General features: G+C 47.6%; 1 protein-coding gene across 3 annotated transcripts in view; it reads left to right on the top strand.

Moving 5' to 3' along the window:
* The first annotated feature begins 485 nt into the window (after positions 1 to 485).
* LOC140733171 (atypical kinase COQ8A, mitochondrial-like) overlaps positions 486 to 27,249 on the top strand; it is a 50,013-nt gene continuing 23,249 nt past the window's right edge. Inside the window, exons 1-5 of one of the 3 annotated variants that reach the window (XM_073056113.1) lie at positions 486 to 633; positions 9,340 to 9,541; positions 10,156 to 10,488; positions 14,783 to 14,849; positions 21,772 to 21,846. In XM_073056113.1, the coding sequence (XP_072912214.1) occupies positions 9,365 to 9,541; positions 10,156 to 10,488; positions 14,783 to 14,849; positions 21,772 to 21,846 (652 nt within the window). In that variant the 5' untranslated portion in view covers positions 486 to 633; positions 9,340 to 9,364. Of the gene's footprint in view, positions 643 to 9,339; positions 9,542 to 10,155; positions 10,489 to 14,782; positions 14,850 to 21,771; positions 21,847 to 27,249 lie in introns of all 3 variants that reach the window. The other 2 variants (XM_073056112.1, XM_073056114.1) reach the window with 2 other exon arrangements.

The raw sequence follows: 27,249 nt of genomic DNA on the forward strand, positions 1-27,249 counted from the left end.
GGATAGTACAGATCCACAGAGAGAGCTTAGAAAAGATTCACTAGACGAAACCACCATCTGAAGTGACATCCAGGCGCATTTTCAGCTTTGCCCTCCGCCCTGGCGCTATGCCAGCACTCACCGCTCTGATTGGTAGCTCCTATCCTGGTACCCGCCCCAGCCCGAACGTTTCCCGCTGCTGATTGGTCACCTAGAGAGAGCACGCGTGCTGCACACGGGCTTCTCTTCATGCCGTCAATAGACTGGCAATGGACAACAACAACAGCTCCCTGATTGACACCACCCCTGCTCCAATCACCGCTCTGAATGTAACCACGCGACCGCCCCCTCCACGGTCTTCAGAATCCGTTTCCCGCTTTCCAGACCCTTCCCTTGACAGACGGGTCTGTCAATCAATAAATTGGTGAAGGGGGCGAAGGTATCCAGCGCAGGTCCAATGGGGACGCGGTTTGCTTTGGAAGGAGCCAATGGGCGGTGTCGGTGGGCTGGGCCGGTACTGGCTGCTGGGCAGGCCTGCCTGACGGAGACGACAGGCAGATTGTGGGTGATGCGTGCTGATCGCGGCCTTCGCGACTCGGTGCGAGGAAGGTGTTGCTTAGGGGGTTTTCAATCGGCGGGGACACCGAGTTGTCAGTGTTGTCAGTGAGTCTTGTCTTCCTTTCGTTGCTTGTTTTGGTACTTTTCCTCTTGTCCTATGGCGCACGTCGGACTGAGGATAAGGGCTGAGTATTAAAGCAGCTTCGAGTTCGGCTGCGTCCAGCCGGAGTGTAGGCTCAATGTTAGCCCAATCCCCAAACGGGCAGCTGCACCTCTTTCCCTTTGACTCGAGGAAAGAGCTTAATACGCCCTGGTTTGTATGAAAACAAACTAGTCTGAAAAGTAATTGTGCGCTGTCGTTGTACGGATCTTGACTTAACTTCTGCTTAAAAGATCTGTTAAAGCTTGCAAATCTGTTAATTGCAAAGTTTATTTGCTTTTTTAAATTCAGGCACATTTTGCAGGATGTCAATAGTGTTCTGATGTGGGAGGTAAATAAACGCTGCCCAAATGCAACGTGCTGTTTATCATCGTGTTTCACAACAGTGTCGTCACATAATTAAATGTGAATTGGAGATTATTTTGTGGTAGAGGATTTAAAGGATTTGCAATGTTTGTAAAAAAACAGAAAACGGTTGAAGTTCATTTAGTCAGACAGCATTTGCGGGTAACGTTTCAGCTTGAAAACCATTTATCAGGAAAGTGAAGGAGAGGAGAATGGACGAGCCAGCTGAAGGCTGACTTAATACTGATTGAATTTGGTGGGTGTACAAGACGTTAGAATTAGGGGAAATCAATATCCCCGAGGGTCAGAGTTATGTCAGGAGGTTAAAGCAAACCATAGCGGAATGTGAAAACAAGATTAGAGACACGGATGAACTGGGATTTGACGTAGGTCAGAGGATACGTGTGGTGTGTGACCTGCGCTGAATTGTGCTTTTGTTTGTATGAAAAAACCGTGATGAACGGAAGTTGTGATTTTGGGTGACATCAAGATTACAGGGAACAGAATGAGAAACACCACTCAGAACTGTATCCAGAAGAAACAGTAGTCTGAACCCGTGTCTAGACAGTTGTTCGGGGGGCTTGAAGCTCATGCCGAATCGAAGAACTTTGAGGATTTGTCATATTTGAAGGGTTTGCGATCTGCGGGTGGATATCCGAAAGTTTGGAAGATTATCAGTTAATATATTGGTTAGAAGTGTTTGAAAGTCACTCGGGGGCGGGGTGTGGTGCATGGGGCAGGTAGATGTCCAGTTTCATGTGTTTAAGACTCTAACCTTGCGAATGTAGCTGTATTTCCTCTTTTCTGGGTCGCAATCTTCCTGTCCAATTTCTGTTGAAAAACCAGTGCCTGATTTTTCCAAGGCCGATGACTTCACTGCGAGTTTGTTTTGGTGCCAATTTATGCCCTTTATTATTTTTGCTGAAATGCAATTCTGCCTGCAATAATATTCTGTCCAATGGTGTAAACAGCCTTGGGGGCGGAACCCCTTTCAACTCCAGGTGGCATTTGCCGGAACCTTTTCTGCTGTAAATTACAGGGTCACTTTTCCCCAGTGAGATACACGTGTTTACCTCAGTGTATTCAGCAGAGGTGAAACCCTGCATGAGATAGAAGTTGATTGTTTTTTTTTAAAGGCGCAGTTTACCATCAAATGCCTCCCATTTGTAAAGAGAAGGGTAAGAGGATAACTGGTAGAAGTGAAATTGCCTAATCAGCATTTGTTTTCCTATAGTCAATGGCTTTAAGTTCCTGGTTGTCAACATCTCTGGACCTGTCCTGGGGCTAAACATTGATGCAGTCATAAAGAAGGAATGCCAGTGACTCGACTTTGTTAGGAGTTTGACGAGATTTGGTATGCCACCAAGGACAGATTTCTATAGAGAGCATTCCGTGTAGTCACATCACTGTCTGGTATGGAGGTTCCAATGCACAGGATCAAAAGAAGCCAAGATGAAGAAGGCAACATCCATCACCATATGGAACAAGTCCTCTTGTTACTACCATCAGGGAGGAAGTACAGAAGCCTGGAGACCTACACTCAATAATTCAGAAGCAGTTTCTTCCCCTCTGCCATCAGACTTCTGAATGGTTCATGCTCATTGTTTCTTTTGTTGCCACTATAGTAATTTTATGTCTTGCATTGTAATACTGCCACAAAACAAATTTCACATCAAAGAAGAATAAACCAGGTTCTGAAACCTTGCTTCATTTCTCAGGTAACACAGAATCAGCGCACTTAATTCATCGGTTCCTTGTTAGTTTTTATACTCTGTGTAACGTGCTTCCTACTTGCCATCTTCCTTCAAGATCTGTTTTTCTTCTTGGATAAGTTCTGTTCATGTCAAGCACATCCTGTGGACTCGAGTTCCACAGTCTCGTCAGTTTTTGAGTAAAGAGGTTTCCCATGAATTTCACATCATAGTTGTTAGCAACTGTTTAATATTTACAGCAGCACACAAAATGCTGGAGGAACTCAGCAGGACAGGCAGCATCTGTGGAAATGAATAAACAGTTGACATTTCGGGCTGAGACCCTTCTGCAGGACTGGAAAGGAAGGGGGAAGATGCCAGAATAAGAAGGTGGGGGGAGGGGGCATGCTAGCTGGACTGTGATAGGTGAAGCCAGGTGATTAGGAAAGGTAAGGGGCTGGAGAAGAAGGAATCTGATAGAGGAGATGGAAGGAGGAGGGGCACCAGAGCTGGGTGATAGGCAGTTGAGAAGAGCTAAGGGGCCAGAATGGGAAGAGAAGGGGAAGGAAATTTTCTTTTTACCAGAAGGAGAAATTGATATTCATGCCATCAGATTGGAAGCTCTTCCGCCTTGAGGATGGCCTCACTGTGGCGCAAGAGGAGGCTGTGGAATGACATGTTGGAATGGGAATTAAAATATTTGGCCACCAGGAAGTTCCACTTTTGGCGGATGGAGCAGAGGTGTTATATTTATGGTTTGTTTTTGCTGGTCAATGCCATGAGAGGAAATGTATCTCCATGTTCTAGCAAACACTGCCGTGAGGTTAGAGACCTCTCTGTTCCAGAGAAAGGAGTCCAAACTTGCTTTCTTTGGGCGCCCTTTGCCCTTTAATCTGCCTGACTTTATTGTACTGTTTTGAACCTTAAACTTTGAGTTTCAAAGTTAGTTTCATCGGGTCCCTGTGTCTTGTGTAAACTTCTGCTCCACTCCCAGCCAGTTGTGGCAACCTCCAGTAATAACATGTTGTTTTGAGAATGTGGCACAGGCAGAGTAATTACTGGACTGGAGCAGAATGATCCACTGTTAATTTTTGTGTAAGAGGATTGGCGCTCGTGTAAATAATAGGAACACTCTATGACCAGCACTTGTTTTTGAGCATCGTAAGGTTACAGAATGTTCCAAGTTAAATCATGATGCGCAGTCAAGAAATGGAGAATGAGGCAGAGAGGGAGGTTGGCCGGAGGTTGGGAAAAGGTGCAGGACTTAAGCAGAGGAGAATAGCCCTACATGACCCTAGCAGTTCTGTGCTGGCCTCAAATTGTCTACTGTTCCAGTTCTCCATAACCCTCCATTCTCAATCTTTAATATTTATTTCCACATTAAATATATCTAATTGTTGGTCTCCCGGCAGAGAATTCCAGAAATTCGCTCCCCATGAAAGAAGAAATATCAGCTGATTGATATTCTTTCATCCCCTTGGAAGAATGATCTCCATGTGGGGGTCTTCAGTGTTCATCATTAGGCTTGACTTTGTTGCCACTGACCAGACTGGCCGATGGGGCTTGTGATAGGTGAGGAGCGAAGCAGGGCTTGTGATAGGTGAGGAGCGAAGCAACACAAGGGGTAGAATTATTTCATTTTATCCTTTCAATCGTTACTGTATGTGACTCCATGACAGATCACTGATCTTTGGAACAGTGGAGCAGGAGTCAGAAGCAAGAATTCTTCTACCTCCTGAAGCTGTTCAGTGATGGAAACGTGGACGCTGTTGCAGGAAGTACACACGGCAGGGTCACGCAGGTAGCATTGTAATCTTCACACATGACCAGCTTCAGATATATTAGCTTTGGGCTTTCTTGTTGACCAGGCAGCTGGGGAGATGTTTGGCACAGAAGGTGTCTGTGGGATTTGTACTTGGTGACAAGGGTGTAACAGGAGGTACGTGTGTGGCAGAGGGGACCAGAGAGGGCAATCATTGTGTTAACTGTGGGCAATGCTCCCCTTGGCCCATCGGGAATTCAGGTTCAAGCCCCACCCCAGATACCCGAGTGAACAGTTTAGATCATATATGTCAAACTCAAGGCCCGCGGGCCAAATCCGGCCCGCGGTGGAATTATCTTTGGCCCGCAAGATAATATCTAATTACTATTAAAGCTGGCCCCAGTAATTGAAGCGCCTATGGCGTATGATATGGCTAATGCTGAGTTTATTCAGGTACCAGGTTTTCAGGGTTTTTAGTGTTTATTCGGTAGTCTTGCTCGGCAGTCTTCTTCATAAGAAACGGAATTTGTAAAGTGAAACACTTTGTAGTTATAGCAGAGACTGAGACACATGAGAGCAGGCTGAAAAAATGGAGGCAACGAAAGCTGCGTTCGCACGCGTCCGACTGATCCAGCCCGCATGAAGCTGCATTTTGCTCAATCAGGCCCGTGACCTAAAATGAGTTTGACACCCCTGGTTTAGATGGACTCTACAGCTTGGAGCAGTTTGTGCAGGACAGGGTCCAGATGTTACACCAAGGCTGTCTGGCTGTGTGCTTTGGTGGCCTGGCTATAGAAGGGATGTGCAGTGAAACAACTGATTGGTAGATTGAGCTGGTAATCTCCACCATATCTAAGTCAACTCTCGTTGTCCCATTAATCCAATCTCCGCTTGTTTCATTCTCCCCCCGTTCTCGTCAGCCACCAACATTAATTTACAGTTGCCAATGAACTTGCCAACCAGTACACATCGGGTACTCCGAGCCTCCTGTGTGGTTGGTATCAGAGGCCAAGATCAAACCTGGAAACTGCTATAGAAGGGGAGTTGAGTCAAGATCCTATTGAATTGCAGGGCAGGTGTGAGGAGCTGAGTGTTTCCTCGTGTTGTGTATCCAACTCTCAACCATTAATCATAATATGCATGGGTTGGTTGGTCATTCAGCTATGAGGCAATAGGACCTTTCTGTGTAGAAACGAGTTCCCCAGTCTACAGCTGCAGCATTTGAAAGTGTTGTGAACCCCTTGGGGACGTTTCCCAGATGACTCTGTACATTGAGTAGGGTGACTAAATTGGGAGAGTGAATGGCTGAGTGGATTGGGAGCCAAGTGACCCCTGGGAATCTTGCTAACAAATACTGGATGTTGGGGAGAGCAGGAGGCAGGAAAAGTGGCTTTGATCCAGTCAGTGACAGACAGCAGCAGAGACAGTGTCCATGGGGATTACTTACTCCATGGCAAGCTGTGTTTTGATAGCTGATGCACTGAACCTGATCTTTCTTGCTTTGAACTTATTTCTTCATTCCTTAACATCTGTTCCTTTTAATCTGCTCTTTCTTAAAGCTTCTTTGTATTCCACGAGCGGAGCCGCTATTTATAAGTGTTTCCCCTTCTTCCCCTTCCCAATTGTCCCTCTCTCTTCCTATCATCTCGGCTCCAATCTATCATCCTCAGATCTGTCCATGACTTTCAGCTGTCCTGTTTTCAGGTTGAGACCCAATGGTTCAAGTCTACATATTCAGGAATGAAACACTTGTTTGATACAAGTTTTATTTTACGGTTGTACTAACCCCTACCCAATCTCCCAGTCATTCCGGAACTCCTCCCTCTGCCCTATTGCTGTCCCTTGTCTTCTCTTGTCCTTTTCTACCCTGTCTCCTTAATTTGTCTCCTACTGCTACTATCACCACCCCCACCCCAGCCCTTTTGCATTCCAATAGAGCCCATGGCTTTATTGGCTGTGAGACAAACAAATGGGTCATAACAGGCGTTGTTCTATAAATACAAGTGTTTCACTTTGCTGCCTTGAGCTCCAGCTCTCTCGCACTGTTGAATGTTTAAGTACTTGGCCATCTGAAGAAGTGTGTATTTCCCCTTTAAGGAGCATTGCTATTGCTTCACAGTGAGTTGCCCAATCAGAAGTTTTCTCTCAACAGTTCTCTTGAAGTAAGGAAGTGATTCATGAGCACCCATATTTCTAAGGGTAAGATGTTATATATTGTGTTAAGATTGTAGATCTTCAGGCCACTCAGACACACATCCTTGCTGAGCAATGGGGAGGAATGTGCTTTCTTTAATTTCAGGATGTCCAAGAGTGCCTTGTAAATTTTACAACTAACACTAACCTTTTGAAGATCGAACGTTCTTGAAGAGGATAAGAGGAAATACTTGTTTGAGAGACAGATGTAATCTGAAGCTTGCATCCCATAGGAGTGGTTAAAAACTGGATTAGTCAGGGTTTTGGAAAGGGATTTGGGGAGGTACTTGAGCGTAAATTATTTATAGGACTAAGGGAATAGGATGGGCGATATAGGATTAATGTGATTGCTGTTTCTAAGGCTCATCAGCAGCCTCTTGTGCCGAATTAATTTGATTTCTTTTATGATATGAGATTAGTGGCAATTAGTTTCTGCACAGTAAGCTCCAACAAGGAGCAATGTTATTGTGTACTGTAAGGGAACAGGCCCTCCAACTCCTCGAGTGCATGCTGACCATCAAACACTAATCCTACATTACTGGTCCTCACCAGGTAATGGCAGGGGTCTGTTCTTGAGAACAGTTCATAACCCAAATGGTTTGCAAGTCAGAAATGTGACCGTGATTAGAGTTCCCAGATGGGAGTGGGTGTCTGTGGTCCTGCAGCACCCTGCGGATCCATCCTGCCAGTCTCCCAAATGTTCATATCTACGAGGTTTGTATGCAGTAGGTCGGATGTTCTAATCTAGGGCAGGGGGGAAAGGGTGGCATCTGTAATCTCACTTTATTCTTCCCATGTTCCCTTCAACTCTCTCTGGATTCTACAATTCACCCACACACTTACAGCAATTTACAGTTGCCAATAATCTCAAGACCTGTGTGTCTTTGGGATATGGAAGGAACAGGAGCACTCAGAAGAAGCCCATGTGGTCACTGGGAGAGCAGCACTGGACATCAGGATTGAAGGGGTCACCAGAGCTGGCAGGTAGAAGCTCGATGAGCTGCTCCACTCTGTCATCCTGAATAACGTATTTTTAGAAATAAGTAAGGGAGAGATATTGGTCCTCAACACAGGAGAAAGATCTTAAAGCCCCCCACAATCTCCTCACCCCTCCCATGATATGATAGGAAATATGATATCCTCACCCCTCCCATCGGGCAGAAGATGCAAAAGCCTGAATTAACATACCACCAAGTTCAAGGACACAAATCCCACTTATGAGAATCGAATGGTCCCCTAATATTCTATGATGGACTCTTTTTACCTCACAATCTGCCTCACTGTGACATTATTACCTGCACTGTACTTTATCTGTAATGGAACAAATTTATTCTATATTTGTTGATGTACTAATGTGATTAAATGATCTGTGTGGATGATGTGCAAAACCATTTTTTTCACTGTACCTCATTACAGGGATTTGGATGATATTAATAAACTAATTCACTAGTTTACAATTTATCCCTTGCAATTGAATGGACTAACAGAGCCTTGGTTCAACACCATCTGGAAGGTTGAGTTCTGAAGATGTGGAGGGAAGAACTCATTCAGCCTCTCCCAGTGCAGCTGTACTCTCTTGGCACTGCTCTGAAGTGTTAGCTGGATTTTGAGCTTAGCCACTGTTTAGAGTTTGAACCCGACCTCTCTGACAGAGGGAAGGGTGCTACTTGTGGCCACCAGCGTGTTGGATGCTTAAGGCCAATTGCTGAGCCCAGATCTGATGGGTTGTGTGTGCTGTTGTCTCCTCTGATCTTCAGGAAAAGCCAGCAGCTGGGCCTAGGGGACGATTCTGTTGTCTGCAGAAGATCTGCTACAAGTATTACAGAATGTGGTTGTCTGGGCACAACCTCAGATTAGAATGATGTTGCTTTAGAGCAGAGATGAGGAATTTCTTTAGCCGGGGGTGGGGGGGGGGTCTTTTGAATCTGTGGAATTTGTTGTCAAAGATGGCCAAGTTGTTAGATAAATTTAAAACAGATCCTGATTAGTAAGGGCTTCAAAGGGCAATTCTGGGCCAGGTAGTGTTAAGGTACTTTGTAGAAGTTATGGAGTCCCAGCCTCAGTCTGGGGGTGGGGTGCAAGGTTGTTAAAGGAAATTGAAGTGAAGAATGTGAAGGGGGGAATGGAGAGGGGTGAGCTATTGAGAGATTGGCATGGGGAAGGAGAAAAGGGTTTGTACATGGCGCAGACTGGCTGAGGGACTGTCTCAATGATTTAGACACGTTGCACCTCCTTTCCAACTGCCATTCGACTCTCCCCCACCAAAGCCCAGTCAATCCAAAGGCCCCCTGAGCACATTGAGCTTGGCCACACATTCCAGATTAAGCCTGCATATGAGCAGTGCCTGATGGGATAGCGACGTTGAATGTGAATCACTGGGTTAGGAAGAGGAAGGTCAGGTTGGACCCTGTCCCACTGGTTCAGAACATGGGACTTCTGAGTAAATGAGAATGAGTGTTAAGCAAAAGGGAATGGGCCAGCAGCAGAGGGCGGTGGCTAACTTGCTGTGCCTGCCTGCCATCCCTTTATTTCTTGTGGCTGAAGGGTTTGGTATGTCTGGGGCGAGTGAGTTTTTATATTAGTGTGCCTTCCCTTGTTTGGTGAGGTGGCCTCTGCTTTAACTGTTTGGTTTGGGTTTTGTGTTTCCACAGTTAAAGGGTGGAGAGAAGGCTGAAGATGGCAGGGGATGTTGTCATGTTGGCGAGGGGCCTAGTGAAACTGAGCCAAGCCATTGTGGAGACGCAGGCCATACAGCTGCGTGCCAAGGTGTTGGGCGGTGAAGCAATGGCCGTGGCCAGAGACTGGCAGGCATCTGCTGAGGACGTCATCAACACAGCGGTGGGCAAGATGCAGGTACTAATAAAACCAATCGTTGACTTACTGTAGCGAGGAATCATTACCAAGGCCAGCATTTATTTCCCATCCCTCTTTGCCCCTTGAGAAGTTGGAGGTGAGCTCTCTTATTGAACTGTTATGGTCCTTCTGGTGAAGGTGCTTCCTCAGTGCTAGTGCTGTTGGGGAGGGAGCTCCAGGGATTTAGACCACTGACAATGCAGGATCAGCTTTCCATTCCCAGGTTGGGATGGCATGGGGGAGGGAGGGGAACCTGCAGGTAATGGTGTCCTGTTCTCATCCTCCTTTGCCCTTTCAGCAGTGGAGATCGTGAATTTGGGCAAACGATCGACCACAATGCATCTTTTAGTTGGGAGACATTTTTGTGCGCCAGAGATGGAGAATGGTAGATAAGGAGCCAATCATTTGGCTGCTTTTTCATGGATGGTGTTGGAGCTGTACTTATCCAAGTAAATGGAGACTATTCCATCATGGATAATTCCCCAGTTATTATTGGCTGCTGGGGTAAGAATGTGACTGTGTTGTGTCAGGTATGTTTTCTCCATGGGCACTGGCTGGCACTAAATTCCTGCTTGAAGTTGGCCACTAACTTGTTGGTATGGTCTCTTTTCCAGGACACTGGGTCACAGTGGAAAGACTTCGCAGAACCAGAGGAGGATTTCTCCTCCACAATTGACCTTTCCAGCAAAGCCTCGGACTCAAAGGCACCAGACTTGGCCACGGATAACCAGCAATGCCAGGCGATGGGTGACTCTGCAGTCTTTGACCTCCCCTCCCCTGGGAAGGAAGGTCAGCACTTTGGGCAGCCGAGCCGTCCTTTCTCATCCGTGGCTCAAATGCGGTTCTTCCACCAAGACCACCGCTCTGTTAGTGGCCTGACTGCAGAGGACATTGACAAGGCTAGAGAGGCTAAAGTCAGCCCAGCAGACAAACCCTACAGACAGATGGTAGGTTACTCTTCTTCCATCTCCTCACTCTTAACCCTTCCCCAACCCCACCATAGCCTTTACCACACTAGAGCTGGATTACTATTTAAAGAAACTTGATGTTTGCGTTCCACGCTACCTTTGGGATGACAGGGAGGGTGTAATTCTAGACCGGGTTTTGCAGTGACTGCACGGTCTGACTGTGCAGCAGCTGCTACAGTATGCCTGTCTTACTGGCCTTTATCAGAGAGGAATCAGGCTTGATATCACTCGCATTTGTCATCAAGTTTGTTGTTTTACAGCAGAAGCACGTTGTTATACATAATAAAACACTATAAACTATAAACAGAAATATAAGTTTAATAAGTAGTGTGGAAAAGTAAGTAAGGTAGTGTAATGGGTTCATGGGGATGGGAGATGCTATGCAGAATGCTATCGATGTAGAAGGTGTGTGTGTGTGTGAGAGACAGATGTACATGCCTTTTGGCTCACTGTGCTCAGGCTCGGTTATGTTAATCATTTCCCCCCCCCCCCCCCCCCCCCCCGTATTTTCAGAAGAGCTTCCTCAACCGTCCCCCTCCCTTACTCTTCACCCGCCCATACCGTCATCCATTTGTACATTAAGACCAATTTGTAGCAACCTATTAAAGTTGCAACTTGCATATTTGTGGGGTGTGGGTGGATGCAGGAGCACATGGAAGCAACACGCCTAGTCATGGAGAACATGCAGCGTGCACACGGTACCAGGAGCCTAACACTGTGACAGCATTTCTACCAGCTGTGCCACCGTGCATGCAGGCGCATCTATGGGTGTCACTGGGGTTTGCTTCTTCATGAGGTAGTGTTTGAGTGTATCTGGGGGATATCACCGTGATTTGTGCAGGTGATATTGCCTGGGTTTGTGTGTGTGGGGAGGGGCTAGAGTCAATCATATGGCAGAGAAACATAACCTTTAGCCCAACTAGTGGATTCTGATCAAGTTGCCAATCTGAGCTAGTTCCATTTGCCTGCATTTGGTCCATATCCAACTAAATCTTTCCTATCCATGTGCCTGTCCAAGTGCCTTTTAAATGTTGTTAATGATCCTGCCTCAGGCACTTCCTTTGACAGCTTGTTCCACATAGGTGAAAAAGTTGTCTTTGGGGATGAGTCCTGTCCCAACTTGTAGTGCCAGCACTCCTGTGAAAGCTAGAGAGAGAGCAAGGTTGGTTTCTTGGAGCAAAAAAGGCTGAGGTTTAGTAAGGGTAATAAAAAAGTATGCCCTCATCAGTCTGTCACCATCTTGAAGCAAAGATATGGTTAAATGGAAAAAGTGTAGAAGATTTACAGATGTTCTCAAGAATAGAGGGCCTGAGTTATAGGGAGAGGTGGGTGAGGCTAGGTTTTTATTCCTTGGAATGTAGGAGGATAAACAGCAACCTTTGAGGTCTTTAAGGCTATCAGTCAGAGATCAGGAGCAAGGTAACATTGTAGAGGGATCCAGCATATTGGGCCTACAGTTGATGCTGTTGTCTCACACTCCACGGACTTCAATCCTGACCGGTAGACTTCGCATGTTTTCCTGTGACCTTGTGGGTTAGTAGGTTAGTGCACACATACACGCCTACACAGGAATTGCTGCAGGTCAGGCAGCATCTATGGAGGAGAATAAACAGTTTCAACCACTCTTCATCAGGACTGGTAGGTAGGTTAATAGGCCCTAGTTCAGGTAGTGTATTGAGGGCTGTGTGAGAATGTGAAGTACCAGGAGTATATGGTATAAGAGATTTTTTTCCTCTCATTCCTAAAATGGGAAACTGAACTGGAGGGAATGTTTTTCTGGGCGCTGATTTGTAATGTGGATCAAGTAATCCATGTTGTCATAAGAAAGTAATCCAAATGAGTCATTGCTAGAAGTAGGCATTGGCGAATTGTGTGTAATGTGAAGTCGTATTCTGTACTGTATCTGGAAATGAAGCAGTCCAGGATTGAAGGTCCAATTGTTGAGGGGGAAAGATTACACTAAGGGTAAATTGCAACTTTATGTCAACGGGTGAGATTCTGGAGTAGGTTCAGGAATGCATTGAATAAACACTGAAGCTTACATTTAGACATTGTCTTCTCACAGTTTTGGGAAGCCTAGCCAATGAGCTATACACGAACATGAGAAAACAGGAGCAGGAGTGGGTCACGTAAGCCTGCCTCCCCATAGCACTCAGTTCCTTAATCTGTCAAAATGTATATACTTCTACTTCAAATAATTCTAATGATCCAGCTTCCACAGTCTTTCAGGTAGAGAATTGCATGGATTCACAGGCCTCTGAGAGAAGAGATTTCTCTAGAAATGTCTGGAGGGTCCACAGTGGTAGTAATGAGAAGAGGGCATGTCCTGGATGGTTAGGGTCCTGAGTGATAGATGCTGCCTTCTTGAGGGGTAGCCTGTGCCCATGATGGACTTGGTTGAGTCTACAACCCTCTACAGGTTGTTGTAATCCTGTGCATTGGAGCCTCCATACCAGACTGTGATGCAGTCAGTTGGTATGTGTGAATCTCTCTTCCTGGTCTTTGTGCACTTGGTACATTCCTGATGTCTGTTTATGCCAGTCAGGTGTAGTAATCTAGGAGGGTTCTGTCTTTAAGCCACGCCATTGTACTGAAACTTGGAGAATGGGAGCATACTGGGTTTGTCACTAATCTTCTCTCTAAACACAAAATCCTTTGGGTCTCTACTGTTGGTGCTGTGACCCAATGGGGAACTGTGCTGTCCAAGCCCAACTATACACATTGTGGTGTATCTCGAATGACTCCAGTTCAGTCTTTTACAGCAGGTAATGTCTCTGTGGGTTTACCCGTTCGCCCCGTGCCTGTGTGGGTTTCCCCAGAGTGCTCTGGTTTCCTCCTCCATCCAGAAAATGGGCTTTAGATGAATCGGCCAGTGTAAATGGACCCTGGTGTTGGTGGGTGGCAGTACATTTGGGAGAGTGGTGAGAGGGAGTAGATGATGGTGAAATTACTGGGGGAATAGGGTTTATAGGATTTTCTCTGAGAGTTCCATAAGATACAGAAGCAGAATTAGGCCATTCAGCCCATTGAGTTTGCTCTGCCATTCCACCATGGCCGATCCCTGATCCCACTCTGCTTTCTTGCCATAACCTTTGCTGCCCTGACCAATCAGGAAGCTATCCATTTTCACTGTAAACATACCCATGGTCTTGTCCTCCCCAGCACTCAGTAGCAGAACATTCCAAAGATTCACTACTCTCTGGCCAAAGAGGGCTGCCCTTCAATTTTGAGGCTGTGCATTCTAGTTCTGGACACTCGCCCTATAGGAAACATCCTTTCTATTAACTTTAACCATTCCTTTCAAAATTCAGTAGGTTTCAATGAGATCCCCCAGCATTCTTCTAAATTCCAAACACTCCTCATATGTTAAACCCTCATTCCTGGAATCATCCTTGTGAACCTCCTCTGGACCCTCTCCATGGAAACATGTCCTTTCTGAGATATGGGGCCCAGAACTGTTGACAATACTTCAAATGCGGCCTGACTAGTGTCTTATAAAGCCTCAGCGTTTTCTCTTGTTTTTATGTTCTGTTCCTCTTGAAATGAATGTCGTCTTTACCACAGACTCAATCTATAATTTAACCTTCTGTGAGTCTTGTGCAAGGACTCCTCAGTTCCTCTGTGCCTCTGCTGTTTGAACCTTCTCCCCGTTTAGATAGTAGTCTGCACTATTGTTCCATATGCATAGACTTGATGATGTAATAGCCTGTGTTGTAAGGGTATGTGAAATTCATGCCAAAGCTGCCCATGCAGGGCTATCAGGAAAACAACATTCTAGATGTGTTGGGTGAACACAAGTTCCATTGTCTCCAAGTAAGAACATCAGTGTTCTTTGATTGTATCTCAACCAAGGTCCAAAACCAATGGCTCCATGACTTTGCTGTGGTGGGGTCTTGCTATGCACAGTGGGTGGTAGGGGTGTGGAGGGCTGTGGTCCCGGTTCAGATCAATAGGGGTAGGCTGTCTGAATGGATTGGATGGGCTGAAGGGCCTGTTTTGTGCTGTACTTTTCTGTGAGACGTGAAGGGATTGCAGGTGCAGGAATTTATCCCAAACGTTGACATTGCATCCTCCACAGAAGCTGCTCAACCCACTAATTTCTTCCAGCCGGTTGTTTGCTTGCTGTGCACACGTAGATTTTTTTCCCGTTACCTGCATTGTAGCAGAAACTAATTTCCACTTGCTGAGTACAAAGATTGTGGAAGGGTCTAATGAAATGGGAGCCCCCCCACCCCACCCTACTCTCTGCTCACAGTCCATTTTGTCTTCCCAGCTGAGTGAGCGGGCTCGGGAGCGGAAGGTTCCATCCACAAGGATTGGTCGGCTGGCCAGTTTTGGAGGTAAATACTGTCTGTTCCTTTCTGTTTTTCTTTATCTGGCATATTGTTCTTTGTTTTCGTTCTAGCTTAATGCCAGTCAAAGAAGTCCCTGTGGTCAGTTTTCGTTTAATTGTTGCGCCAAGAGAATGGCAGGGACTTGTAAAGTTTTGGATCTGGTCCAGAATTAAAATAGAATGAAATGCCTGGCCTTTGCTTTTTATATTTTACACTTGGAGTGTCATTGAGTCAAAGCAGTACAGAAATAGGCCCTTCTACCCATTGACTCTAATGTATTTTCCATTTCTTTCTCTGTCTCCAGTGCCTTTGCAATTTAAGTGCTTGTCTAAGTCCTTAAAAGTTTTAAAAGAGTCTCTGCCTCCACCATATTCTCAGGCAATGTGTTTGTCCTCTGGGTTAAAAATGTTCTTCCTTGGGTTCCTAGTGTTTTAATTGTTAAAGGTTACAATGTTTAACCTTTAGCCTTACTCTAAACCTATGCCTTCTAGTTTCTGACATGCCTGCTTTGAGCAACAGTTTCTTTCTATCAACCCTATCTGTGCCCCTCATAATTTTGAATAGCTCTGTTAGGTCTGTCCTTAGCTACTTCCACTCCAATGAGATGAGCCCAGCCTGTCCATTTTCTCCTCCATAACGGAAACACTCTTTATGCCCTGATAAATGTCTTCTGTGTCCTCTCTAGTGCAATTGTGTCCTTAAGGATTATAAGCCAGAGCTACATGTAATACTCAGAGCTGTACCATATCCCTTTCACTTTTTTTCTCTCTCTATTATTGTGTCCTGGTTAATGAAAACCAGTATCCCATATGTTATTAAAATTGGCCTAATACCAGTTCAGGATTTTAGTTTTCAGTCCTTGCCCTCTTTGCATAACAGTCCTAAAGTTATTTTAAACTATCTTCAAAATTGTCTCATGTTGACACTTCAGCCGTATTCCCAGCTACATTCCTTGGGTCTAGTGCCATCCATTCTCTAGCAGGGCTATCTATGTACTGACCCAAAAAGCTCTTCTAGATGCACTTTAAAAATTCCATCCCTCTAATCTCTTAATACTAAGGTGATAGAAACACAGAAACATAGAAAATACATGCAGGAGTAGGCCATTCGGCCCTTCAAGCCTGCACCGCCATTCAGAATGGCTGATCATCCAACTCAGAACCCTGTACCTGCTTTCTCTCCATAACCCCTGATCCCTTTAGCCACAAGGGCCATATCTAACTTCCTCTTAAATATAGCCAATGAACCAGCCTCAACTGTTTCCTGTGGCAGAGAATTCCACAGATTCAGCACTCTCTGTGTGAGGAAGTTTCTGTGATCTCAGTTATATTGGGCAACTAGAAATTGTTTACTACTACAGTCCGAACCTCTCTGTAATTTAGAATCATGAAGCAATACAGCACAGATACAGGCCCTTTGGCGCTGCCGACTGCAGTGCCCATTCCATTTCCTTACTTTGGACCTTCGTCTTCTAAACCCTGCCCTTCATGTACATCTGCAACATCATGTCCCAACTCCTAAAATGAATGCCCTGACTGATGAGCTTATTTGTCTCCACATCTGCTCCCATTAAAAAATGCTGTTCTTGGATTACAGTTCAGCATTCTACACCATAATTCCCTCCATGCTCGACAAGAAGCTCAGAGACCTCTGCTCTCATCCTGCCTTGTGTAGCTGGATCCTGGATTTCCTGTCAGATTGCCGGCAGGTGTTAAGAGTGGGATCCCACTCGGCCTCTCTGACCCTCAACACAGGAGCCCCTCAGGGCTGTGTCCTAAGCCCTCTCCTTTACTCTCTGTATATCCATGACTGTGTCTCCACCCACAGCTCCAATCTGCTAATTAAATTTGCTGACACTACACTGGCCTAATCTCAAATAATAATGAGGCAGTTTACAGAGAAGAAGTCATCACCCTGACACAATGGTGTCAAGAAAACAACCTCTCCCTCAATGTTACAAAAACAAAGGAGCTGGTTGTGGACTACAGGAGGAATGGAGACAGACTAACCCCTGTTAACATCAATGGATCTGGGGTTGAGAGTGTAAACAGCTTTAAGTTCCTCGGCACAAACATCATCGAGGATCTCACGTGGTCTGTACATTATGGCTGTGTGGTGAAAAAGCACAACAGCACCTCTTTCACCTCAGACGGTTGAAGAAGTTTGATATGGGCCCCCCAAATCCTAAGAACTTTCTACAGCAGCACGATTGAGAGCATCCTGTCTAGCTGCATCACTGCCTGGTAGGGAACTGTACTTCCCTCAATCGCAGGACTCTGCAGAGTGTGATGTGGACAGCCCAGTGCATCTGTAGTTGTGAACTTCCCACTATTCAGGACATTTACAAAGGCAGGTGTGTAAAAAGGGCCCAAACGATCATTGGGGACCTGAGTCACCCCAACCCCAAACTGTTCCAGCTGCTACCATCTGGGAAACAGTACCACAGCATAAAAGCTAGGACCAACAGGCTCTGGGACGGCTTCTTCCACCAGGACTAAAGACTGATTAATTCATGCTGACAACACTGTATTTCTATGTTATATTGACTATCCTGTGGTACATACTATTTATTATAAATTACTATAAATTGCACATTTACTCAGAGACATAACAGTGATTTTTTACTGGTGTATATGAAGGATGTAATTCATAAAGTCAATTCAATTCAGTTCACTATTATGAGATGTAGAGCAAATATTATTAATTTTTTTTAGGTATATGCATGTTTATAACCACATTTTAAAGAGCTTTCTAAGACATACACTCAGTAGCTGCTTTATTAGTAACAAGAATGGAACCCAGTGTGCTGTAGCCCATCCACTTCAAGGTTCGATGTGTTGTGTGTTCAGAGATGCTGTTCTGCACACCGCTGTTGTAATGCGTGGTATTTGAGTTACTGTCGCCCTCCTGTCAGCTTGAACCAGTCTGGCCATTCTCCTGACCCCTCTCATTAACAAAGTGTTTTTGCCCACACAACTGCTGCTAACTGGTTGTTTTTTTGTTTATCGCACCCTTCTCTCTAAACTCTAGAGACTATTGTGAGTGAAAATCCTAGGAGATCTGCAGTTTCTGAAATAGTCACATCACCTTGTCTGGCACCAACAACCATTCAATGGTCAGGATCTCTTGGATCACATTTCTTCCCCATTCTGCTGTTTGGTCTGAACCTCTTGACCATGTCTGCATGCTTTTATGCATTGAGTTGCTGCCACATGATTGGTTGATTAGATATTTGCATTAATGAGCAGGTGTACTTAATAAAGTGATCACTGATAGTGTATTTCCTCAAACTCAAAATTGCAATGTCTCCTCCTTTTACATCTCCAGCCATGCATGAAAATTGGTTCCTTGTCCTGGAATGTTGAGTTACCAGTCCTGCCCTTTCATTATGTTTCTGTGTGAATGGTAATATATTTCGTCTGTAAGTGAAATTTAAAAAAACTTGCAGATGCTAGAAACTTGAAATGGCCCTTTGATCTGGCTTGGCATGTTTGGAAGAGCTGTTCATGTAATTGTTGACTGCTGTGACCCTGCTAATTTTTCAAGTTTTTAATCCCTTAATAGTAGATTTGTGGAGCTATACAGCACAGAAACAAGCCAGCAGGCCCTTCCCAATTCGTCCATGCCAACCATGTTGACTAACAGAGCTAGTACTGTTTGCTTGCATTGGCCCATGTCCCTCTAAACCTTCTTCTGTTTACCTCCCTGTCCAACTGTCTTCACTGTCTTTGAAAGTCACCCACTGCCTTTTCAGGCAATGTATGCTGGATGGTAGCTACTTTCTAAACTGTAAGGGAGTAGCAGCTATTGAGGTCTTTTAAGCAATTGTTTTCTTCTGGTGACTGTCTCATTGCCCTGAAAGCAGTTGCTTCTTCCAATTTCTTTTCAAACCATTTGTTGCTTAGAGCTTCTGTCAGACCTCTTCTCGGCATTTGGCCCTTGTTCTGAGAGAGGAGTTGTGCCATATGGGGGAGGGCATCAGCCAAAGAGGCAAGAGATGCTGAAGTGAATGTGTCATAGTTGCTGCTAGCAGGGAGATTAGAGACACACTTGGGAAGGGTGTGAGTTATTTGACCAAGTAAGTTCAGGCCCAACATCTTCAAACCTGTTGAGAATCCAACACCACCCACAGTTGGCACTATCATCAGTAACCATCAGTTGGTTACTATGTACTGTTGTAATTTGGGATTTTCATTAGTGGGGAATTAATAGTATGTCACTGGCAATGCCAGCATTTATTACCCTTTCCTAATTGCCCTTGAAGATGGGGTTGAAATGCTTTCTTGAATTGCTGTGATCCTTCTGGTGAAGTTGCTGTTGGAGAGGGAGTTTCTGGTTTTGGACCAGACCATGAAGGAACACCAAGTCAGTATGATGTGGGTCTTGGAGGGGAACTTGCAGGTGGTGGTGTTCCCCTGCACCTCCTGCCTTGTCCTTGGTGGTAGAGGGGGTGGGTTTGTCGGAGTAGCCTGGATGAGTGACTGCTCTACATTTTGCAGACGGTTCACATTGCAGTTACTTTGGCCAGGGGTGCGGGTTCTTAATCTGACCTTGGACTTAACACTACTTCAGACTGGTCTCTCTCTCAATCTTTCACGAGTGTCATTAGGTTTAATTTGCACTTGTGTAATCATGTATAATTTATCTTAAGTTAACTGTATTTGTTCTCATTCTGTAATGTAATATGCTGCTTCATGAAGCCAGTTTTCCTGGCATTTATACCCTGTGTATGTGTGCTCATAACAACAGTAAACTTGAGGAAATGAATGAATGATTAGAGCAGTGGATGGGCTGTTATTCATACAGTTGCTTTGCTCAGGATATTGTTGAAAGCTGTTGGAACTGCACTCCTCCAGGGAAATGAGGAGTATTCCATCCTGCTCCTGATTGAACGTTGTTGGTGGAAAGGTTTTGGGGTGTCAGGAGAAGAGTTGCACACTGCAGAATACTTTTGTAGCCACAGTGTTCATGGCTGGCCAGGGAAATGAGTATTCCATCCTGCTCCTGATTGAACGTTGTTGGTGGAAAGGTTTTGGGGGTGTCAGGAGAAGAGTTGCACACTGCAGAATACATGGCTGGCCAGCTGAAGCAGCAATGACCTTCACCAGACAGTTGATTGTGAGGGATTTAGTGACAAATGTCATTGTATACCTTGGGTATATTATTACTCTCTTGTGTTGGAGGTGGACTTTGCCTGGCACTTCTGTGGTACAAATGCTCCTTTCCTGAATCTCTCACTGATGACACTGCTTGCAGATGTTGATACTTCACGGTCTGTGGAATTGTGGATGGATCAGAGGGACCCATTCAACACCTTTTTCCAGTACATTTTAAGGAAAGGTTTATTTACAAAGTAAATTAACGCAGAGACTGAGAAAAATGAACATAGAAGAAGCATTACTAATTTTTGTACAGCAGATTGGAATTAATGCCAGCTGGGGAACCACTGTAACAAGCATGGGGGGGGGGGGGGTGGGTGGTGTTGGTTGTGGTCAGGAGGCATAGGTGTGAGTTTGGATCTTTCAAAGAGTATCCTCTCTGAGTAAACCAGTAGGGAGGGGGGCCTGAAAGGGGCATAATCCTGTAAAAGTGGAGAATCAGGTTTCAGTTTGCTATGAGGTGTGACATTCCTCTGTGTCTTTACTTGTTAGGTTATCTTGGTCTGCTGGATTTCCATCTTAATCCAAGTTTTGGCCTCTCCAGATGCACTCATTGAGTTTATCTCCGAGCACTCTCTGAATGCTTTATTCCGCTTGTTTAGAATATGGATGGGGTGCTGGTGGGGAGGTGGGGACAATCAAATGTCTTAACTTGAAATTAAATGGTGAAAAAATGTGTAGGTCGTAAAGAGGGGACTGTTAATAACAAATTTGCCATAGATTGTTTTTCTGTAGTCACTGATGGCCAGTTCCATCTTCACTCTTCTAAAACGTGTGACTCTTGTAGAACAACTTTAGGTTTGTTGTTCTGTCTGTGCTACACTTTCTCCCCCGGCTTCTGTTTTATGTTTACTGTGTAGATAAATCTGACCCATTAGTTTAGTCTGTACACATTGTCATTGAGATTATTATTCAGTTTCACAAGCTTCCAACATGCTTGCCTACAAGAGTGTGTCCAGATTATAGGAGTCCACCTCGTAACTGATGGGGAGATGACTTATTCCAAATTTGCTTTTCTGGCTTGTTTGATTCAAAGATGACCCTGTGGTAGAGCACAGAAGGAGTGCAGAACTGTCAGAGATTTACTTGTTCATATGAAGCTAATAGGTTTTAGTGAGTCATAAGTAAGATGTTATATGCTAAAGCTGGTCCTGATGGGTTCCTCCCCTCTCTGTCCTCTTTCTGTCTGTCTGTCTCTCTCCTTCTGATCTAGCCGGTTCCTCCTCCACACAACTATTCCTGTCTCCCAGCCCTTGATCACCTCTTTTCCACCTATTCCATTTGTCCATCACCCACATACTCCTCCCACTGGGTCCCTTCTTACAGTTGCCATCTGCTCACTCCATCTCCCTTATTTGACTCCGTGCTCTAAATGCTCTCCTATCCAATTTCAGAACCTCAGCTTTTTGTTGGCTCCACCCATCACTTCCAGTTCTCTATCATTTTCCACACCCTTTCCCCTCTCCTCGTCATACTGGTACCCCTCTACTCAGTTAGATCATATGGAAGATTTTGACCTGAATAATTGACTTCTTTCCTCCTGATGCTGACTGATCCACTGAGTTCCTTCAGGATTTTGTTTTGGTCCTGATGGTGCTGGCTATCCCTGCAGTACCACGATGAGAACCGGGGAGGGGAAGGTGGGTTGTGGTTCAGAGGTCTGCTGGTGAATGTTCCCTGTAATGTCATATCCAGGGCGGCAAGGGGGGGGGGGGGTGATAGAGTTGGGCTTTCTTGCTGGCTGCTCATTCTCACTTCTCTCTGAACAGGTTTGGCTGTTGGACTTGGGATTGGAGCCTTGGCAGAAGTTGCCAAGAAGAGCTGGAAATCTGAGGAGCGAGAGGGTAAGCAGGAACAGAGATGGGAAGAAAGGAATTGCTATTATTCTGTACGTTCGTGGGATATTCCCAGAGCACTTTATAGACAGGGAACTGCTTCAGAAATGTAACTTGTAGATCACATAACACGGAAACAGGCCCTTAGGTGCCCTGAGTCTGCTGACCATCAAACACCTACTTCCCCTAATCCTATTATAACTTCACTACACGCTAGCACTCCGACACACTCGGGTGAGATTACTCTACCAACCTGCGTGCATTTGGGAAAACGGGAGAGGATACCACGCACCTGGGGGAAGCCCACACTGGGAGAGCGTCCAAACTCCACAGAGATGGGGACCGGTGAGAGCCATACCCCGGGGGGGGGGGGGGGGGTGGCTGAGAGGCAGGTACAGGGGAGCGGGGTGAGAGCCATACCCCGGGGGGGTGGGGGGTGGCTGAGAGGCACGTACGGGGGAGCGGGGTGAGAGCCATACCCCGGGGGGGTGGGGGGTGGCTGAGAGGCACGTACGGGGGAGCGGGGTGAGAGCCATACCCCGGGGGGGTGGGGGGTGGCTGAGAGGCACGTACGGGGGAGCGGGGTGAGAGCCATACCCCGGGGGGGTGGGGGGTGGCTGAGAGGCACGTACGGGGGGAGCGGGGTGAGAGCCATACCCCGGGGGGGTGGGGGGTGGCTGAGAGGCACGTACGGGGGAGCGGGGTGAGAGCCATACCCCGGGGGGGTGGGGGGTGGCTGAGAGGCACGTACGGGGGAGCGGGGTGAGAGCCATACCCCGGGGGGGTGGGGGGTGGCTGAGAGGCACGTACGGGGGAGCGGGGTGAGAGCCATACCCCGGGGGGGTGGGGGGTGGCTGAGAGGCACGTACGGGGGAGCGGGGTGAGAGCCATACCCCGGGGGGGTGGGGGGTGGCTGAGAGGCACGTACGGGGGAGCGGGGTGAGAGCCATACCCCGGGGGGGTGGGGGGTGGCTGAGAGGCACGTACGGGGGAGCGGGGTGAGAGCCATACCCCGGGGGGGTGGGGGGTGGCTGAGAGGCACGTACGGGGGAGCGGGGTGAGAGCCATACCCCGGGGGGGTGGGGGGTGGCTGAGAGGCACGTACGGGGGAGCGGGGGTGAGAGCCATACCCCGGGGGGGTGGGGGGTGGCTGAGAGGCACGTACGGGGGAGCGGGGTGAGAGCCATACCCCGGGGGGGTGGGGGGTGGCTGAGAGGCACGTACGGGGGAGCGGGGTGAGAGCCATACCCCGGGGGGGTGGGGGGTGGCTGAGAGGCACGTACGGGGGAGCGGGGTGAGAGCCATACCCCGGGGGGGTGGGGGGTGGCTGAGAGGCACGTACGGGGGGAGCGGGGTGAGAGCCATACCCCGGGGGGGTGGGGGTGGCTGAGAGGCACGTACGGGGGAGCGGGGTGAGAGCCATACCCCGGGGGGGTGGGGGGTGGCTGAGAGGCACGTACGGGGGAGCGGGGTGAGAGCCATACCCCGGGGGGGTGGGGGGTGGCTGAGAGGCACGTACGGGGGAGCGGGGTGAGAGCCATACCCCGGGGGGGTGGGGGTGGCTGAGAGGCACGTACGGGGGGAGCGGGGTGAGAGCCATACCCCGGGGGGGGTGGGGGGGGGGTGGCTGAGAGGCACGTACGGGGGAGCGGGGTGAGAGCCATACCCCGGGGGGGGTGGGGGGTGGCTGAGAGGCACGTACGGGGGAGTGGGGTGAGCCATACCCCGGGGGGGTGGGGGGTGGCTGAGAGGCACGTACGGGGGAGCGGGGTGAGAGCCATACCCCGGGGGGGGTGGGGGGGGGGGTGGCTGAGAGGCACGTACGGGGGAGTGGGGTGAGAGCCATACCCCGGGGGGGTGGGGGGTGGCTGAGAGGCACGTACGGGGGAGTGGGGTGAGCCATACCCCGGGGGGGGGGGTGGCTGAGAGGCACGTACGGGGGAGTGGGGTGAGCCATACCCCGGGGGGGGGGTGGCTGAGAGGCACGTACGGGGGAGCGGGGTGAGCCATACCCCGGGGGGGGGGGTGGCTGAGAGGCACGTACGGGGGAGCGGGGTGAGCCATACCCCGGGGGGGTGGGGGGTGGCTGAGAGGCACGTACGGGGGGAGCGGGGTGAGCCATACCCCGGGGGGGGGGGTGGCTGAGAGGCACGTACGGGGGAGTGGGGTGAGCCATACCCCGGGGGGGGGTGGCTGAGAGGCACGTACGGGGGAGTGGGGTGAGCCATACCCCGGGGGGGTGGGGGGTGGCTGAGAGGCACCTATGGGGGGGGGGGAAGACGAGATGGAGGCCAGGATTGAACCTGGGTTTCTGGAGCAGTGGCTGTACTAGCTGTACCCTAAGAAATGCTGAGTTTGTGCACAGCATGATCCCTCATATGGTGAGATTTGTGATGTTGAGTGTGGACTGACTTTTTGGGGGGGAAGGAGGAGGTTACACTCCTGGAGACCTGCAGTAGGTTTATTCTGTCCTGTTTGGAGTGAGGTTGGATTTGTGTGTTCAAACATCTGGGATGGATCTTCATCTCGAAGGAGTGTGAACTAGCCTCTCACAACCCATGCTAGGGCGCTCTTCCCTCAGCTGCCTGTGGACCTGTTCCACCTGCCACTGTCTTACTGGGCAGCTTGACCTGGACCCAGTTGAGTGAGGGCTCGGGAAGAGGCAACTACCACTGCTGAGGGAGCTGAGGCCTGAAGATAGGGCCACCACAGACCAAGTGAATGGACAGCCTAGAAACAGCACGTCACGAGGAGAGCTGTTAGAACAAGGAATGTCAAGCAGCAGGTAAAATCCAGCCTCTCAGAAGAGAATTAGATACAAATTCAAAAACTATTGCCGTACTGAGTGGAGTAGGACAGGATTGTGAGATTCAGTGTAATAGTTATAAAGTTCAATCAATCTATTTGTATCATCTTTCCATTTTGCATACAGTGTCTCCCTGAGAATGCGTCCATATTTGCTTGGTCTCCCAAGGAGAGTGTCAGTGCTTGGCAGAGAGTTGGTATTAGTAGGGCCCTCCCTGGAGTATATTGGTGTTTAAACCAGTCTCTCGTGAGTGTATTCAGTTTTACTGTCGATGTGAGTTTAGATGTTAAAGATATCAGGACACTCCCTTTTAAAAAAAATAAAATAAAAATGACGAACATAGCTTCTACCAGTGTCTTCCTCTGCCACACCATAGCACGTGCCCTGTCAGAAACATGGGATCTATAAAATAGGCCATTCAGCCTTTGAGCCTACTCTTCTGTTCAACCCACTCATGGCTGGTCAGTCTCTTCAGTACCTTGTTCCCATCTTCTCTCCATGATTCTTGATGCCTTTAGCATTAACAATTGTGTCTAACTAATCTTTGAAAATTTTGCATGTCTTGGTCTTCACTGCTTTCTGTGGTGGAAAATTCCACGGGTTTACCATGCTCTGGGTGAAGAAATTCCTCCTGGTCTCTGTCCTAAATGATCCACTCAGTTCCTTTAAAGCTGTGACCCCTGGTTCTAGACTCTCCTGCAGTTTGGAACATCTTCCCATGTCAGGTCTATCTAGTCCCATTTTTCAGTACTCCAATGTGTACAGACCTAATCAACTTGATTCCTCTCTTGCCATTAATAGGAATCAGTCCAGTAAACCCTCGCAACGCTCCTTCTGTAGCCAGATCATTCTCCTCAAGCAAGAGCAAAGCCACATGCAAAGCCCCAAAGCAGGATCCTACACCATTCTTGTAGAATGTAGGAGCTCAGCAATGTGCCCTATTGCCAATGGCATCTATACTGAGTTTGGTACCAAATTAAACTGAATCCCTTCTGCCTGCATGTGGATCATGCCTCCATTCCCTGCCTATTCATGTTCTATCTAAAAGCCTCTTGAACACCATTATTGCTTCTGCTTCCACCACGACCCTGTCAGCCCGTACTGGGCACCTCCCACTGTACACGTGTACGGGGGAGTAAAAGTCTTGCCGTGCACATCCTCTGAACTTAACTCCTCTCACTTTCAAGCTATGCCCTCGACTACTCAACATTTTTACCCCAATGCCTATCCTGTCTACACCTCTCATTTTATAAACCTCCATCATGTCTCCCCTCAGACCTTGACACTCTGGAGAAAATAACCCAAGTTTGCCCAAACTCTGGTTGTAGTTAATACCCTCTCATCCTGCTAATCTTCTGTGCCTTCTCCAAACCCACCACTTCCTTTCTGCAGTGGGACAACCAGTCAAATCTTCCTTTTAATGTGATCCAGTGCACCATTAGAAAGATCCTTGCGTTGCACTGTATCCCTTTCTGCAGTTTCTACACCCCCCCGCCCCCCATCGCTTTGCCTCCTGACTGGTGATTCCTCGGGCTTTCCCTTGCTGCAAAGGTATTCAAACCGTTCTAGAGTTGTGATACCTGGATGGGTACAGCTGAATTGATTTACAGTTCTATTTCTTCACGTCACGCCCTACCCTTTCGCACACAGGTGGGCGTGTCGCGCTTGGCCGGCTGGAGTTGATGAGTGCGGGCAGGTTAAGTCTTGCTGCTCTTTGGCTGAACCAGCCCCTGCTTCTCCCGCAGACAAATAGTGTACACTGTGATATCTGAAAAGGCACAGGACTGGATAACGTTTGAAGGTCATGTAGTCTGACTCAGCACACTGCACACAATGGAATGGTTTCCTTTATGGTCCCTGTGGTGTCCTCTGGGTTTCTTGCATTAGTTCTGGGGGAGTGCTTACCCAGGGTCAGGAGTGTCCGTCTGGGCTGTGTGATTGTTTTATGTACAGAATGGAAGCGAGCCTACCTTGAAAAAATGTGTCTATATTAAAATTTTGATGGTGGAAGGAGTGGTTTATCACCATAACTTGTAGGAACTTGCAGGAAATGTGGGAAAAGTTAATTTTGGACTAATTTTAAACAGCAGTATCTGACTTTTGAAGGTGACTTGGAAGTTAGGTAATGACAGGTAGTTTGTTTGTGAGCAGGGATCAGGTGGTGACTGCCTTGGAAGTCAATTCTAGGTTAGCATAGGCCCCACCCCCCACCAAGCTTCCCTGTTATTGTTCGTCCTCTAGGTGATCAGAGTTACAGAAAATCCGAGGTTAGCACACCCTTCCCCCCGCCCCCCCCCCCAAGCTTCCCTGTCATCGTTCGATGGGCAGCTGCCTTCATCCTCCAGATGACCAGAGTTATAGAAAATCCGAGGTTAGCACACCCTTCCCCCCGCCCCCCCCCCAAGCTTCCCTGTCATCGTTCGATGGGCAGCTGCCTTCATCCTCTAGATGACCAGAGTTATAGAAAAGCAGTGCCATACTTCCGATGAATTGTCAAACCATGGGAGAGTGATTCTGTGTCAACTTTTGAAAAGGAGGGGGTGGCATTCCTAGGATCTTGTACAATGCTCTTATCTCAGTAAGCATTTCCAGGAGACAGAAAGACG

This window comes from Hemitrygon akajei, chromosome 9 (assembly GCF_048418815.1).
Source record: "Hemitrygon akajei chromosome 9, sHemAka1.3, whole genome shotgun sequence".
Taxonomy (NCBI): Eukaryota; Metazoa; Chordata; class Chondrichthyes; order Myliobatiformes; family Dasyatidae; genus Hemitrygon; species Hemitrygon akajei.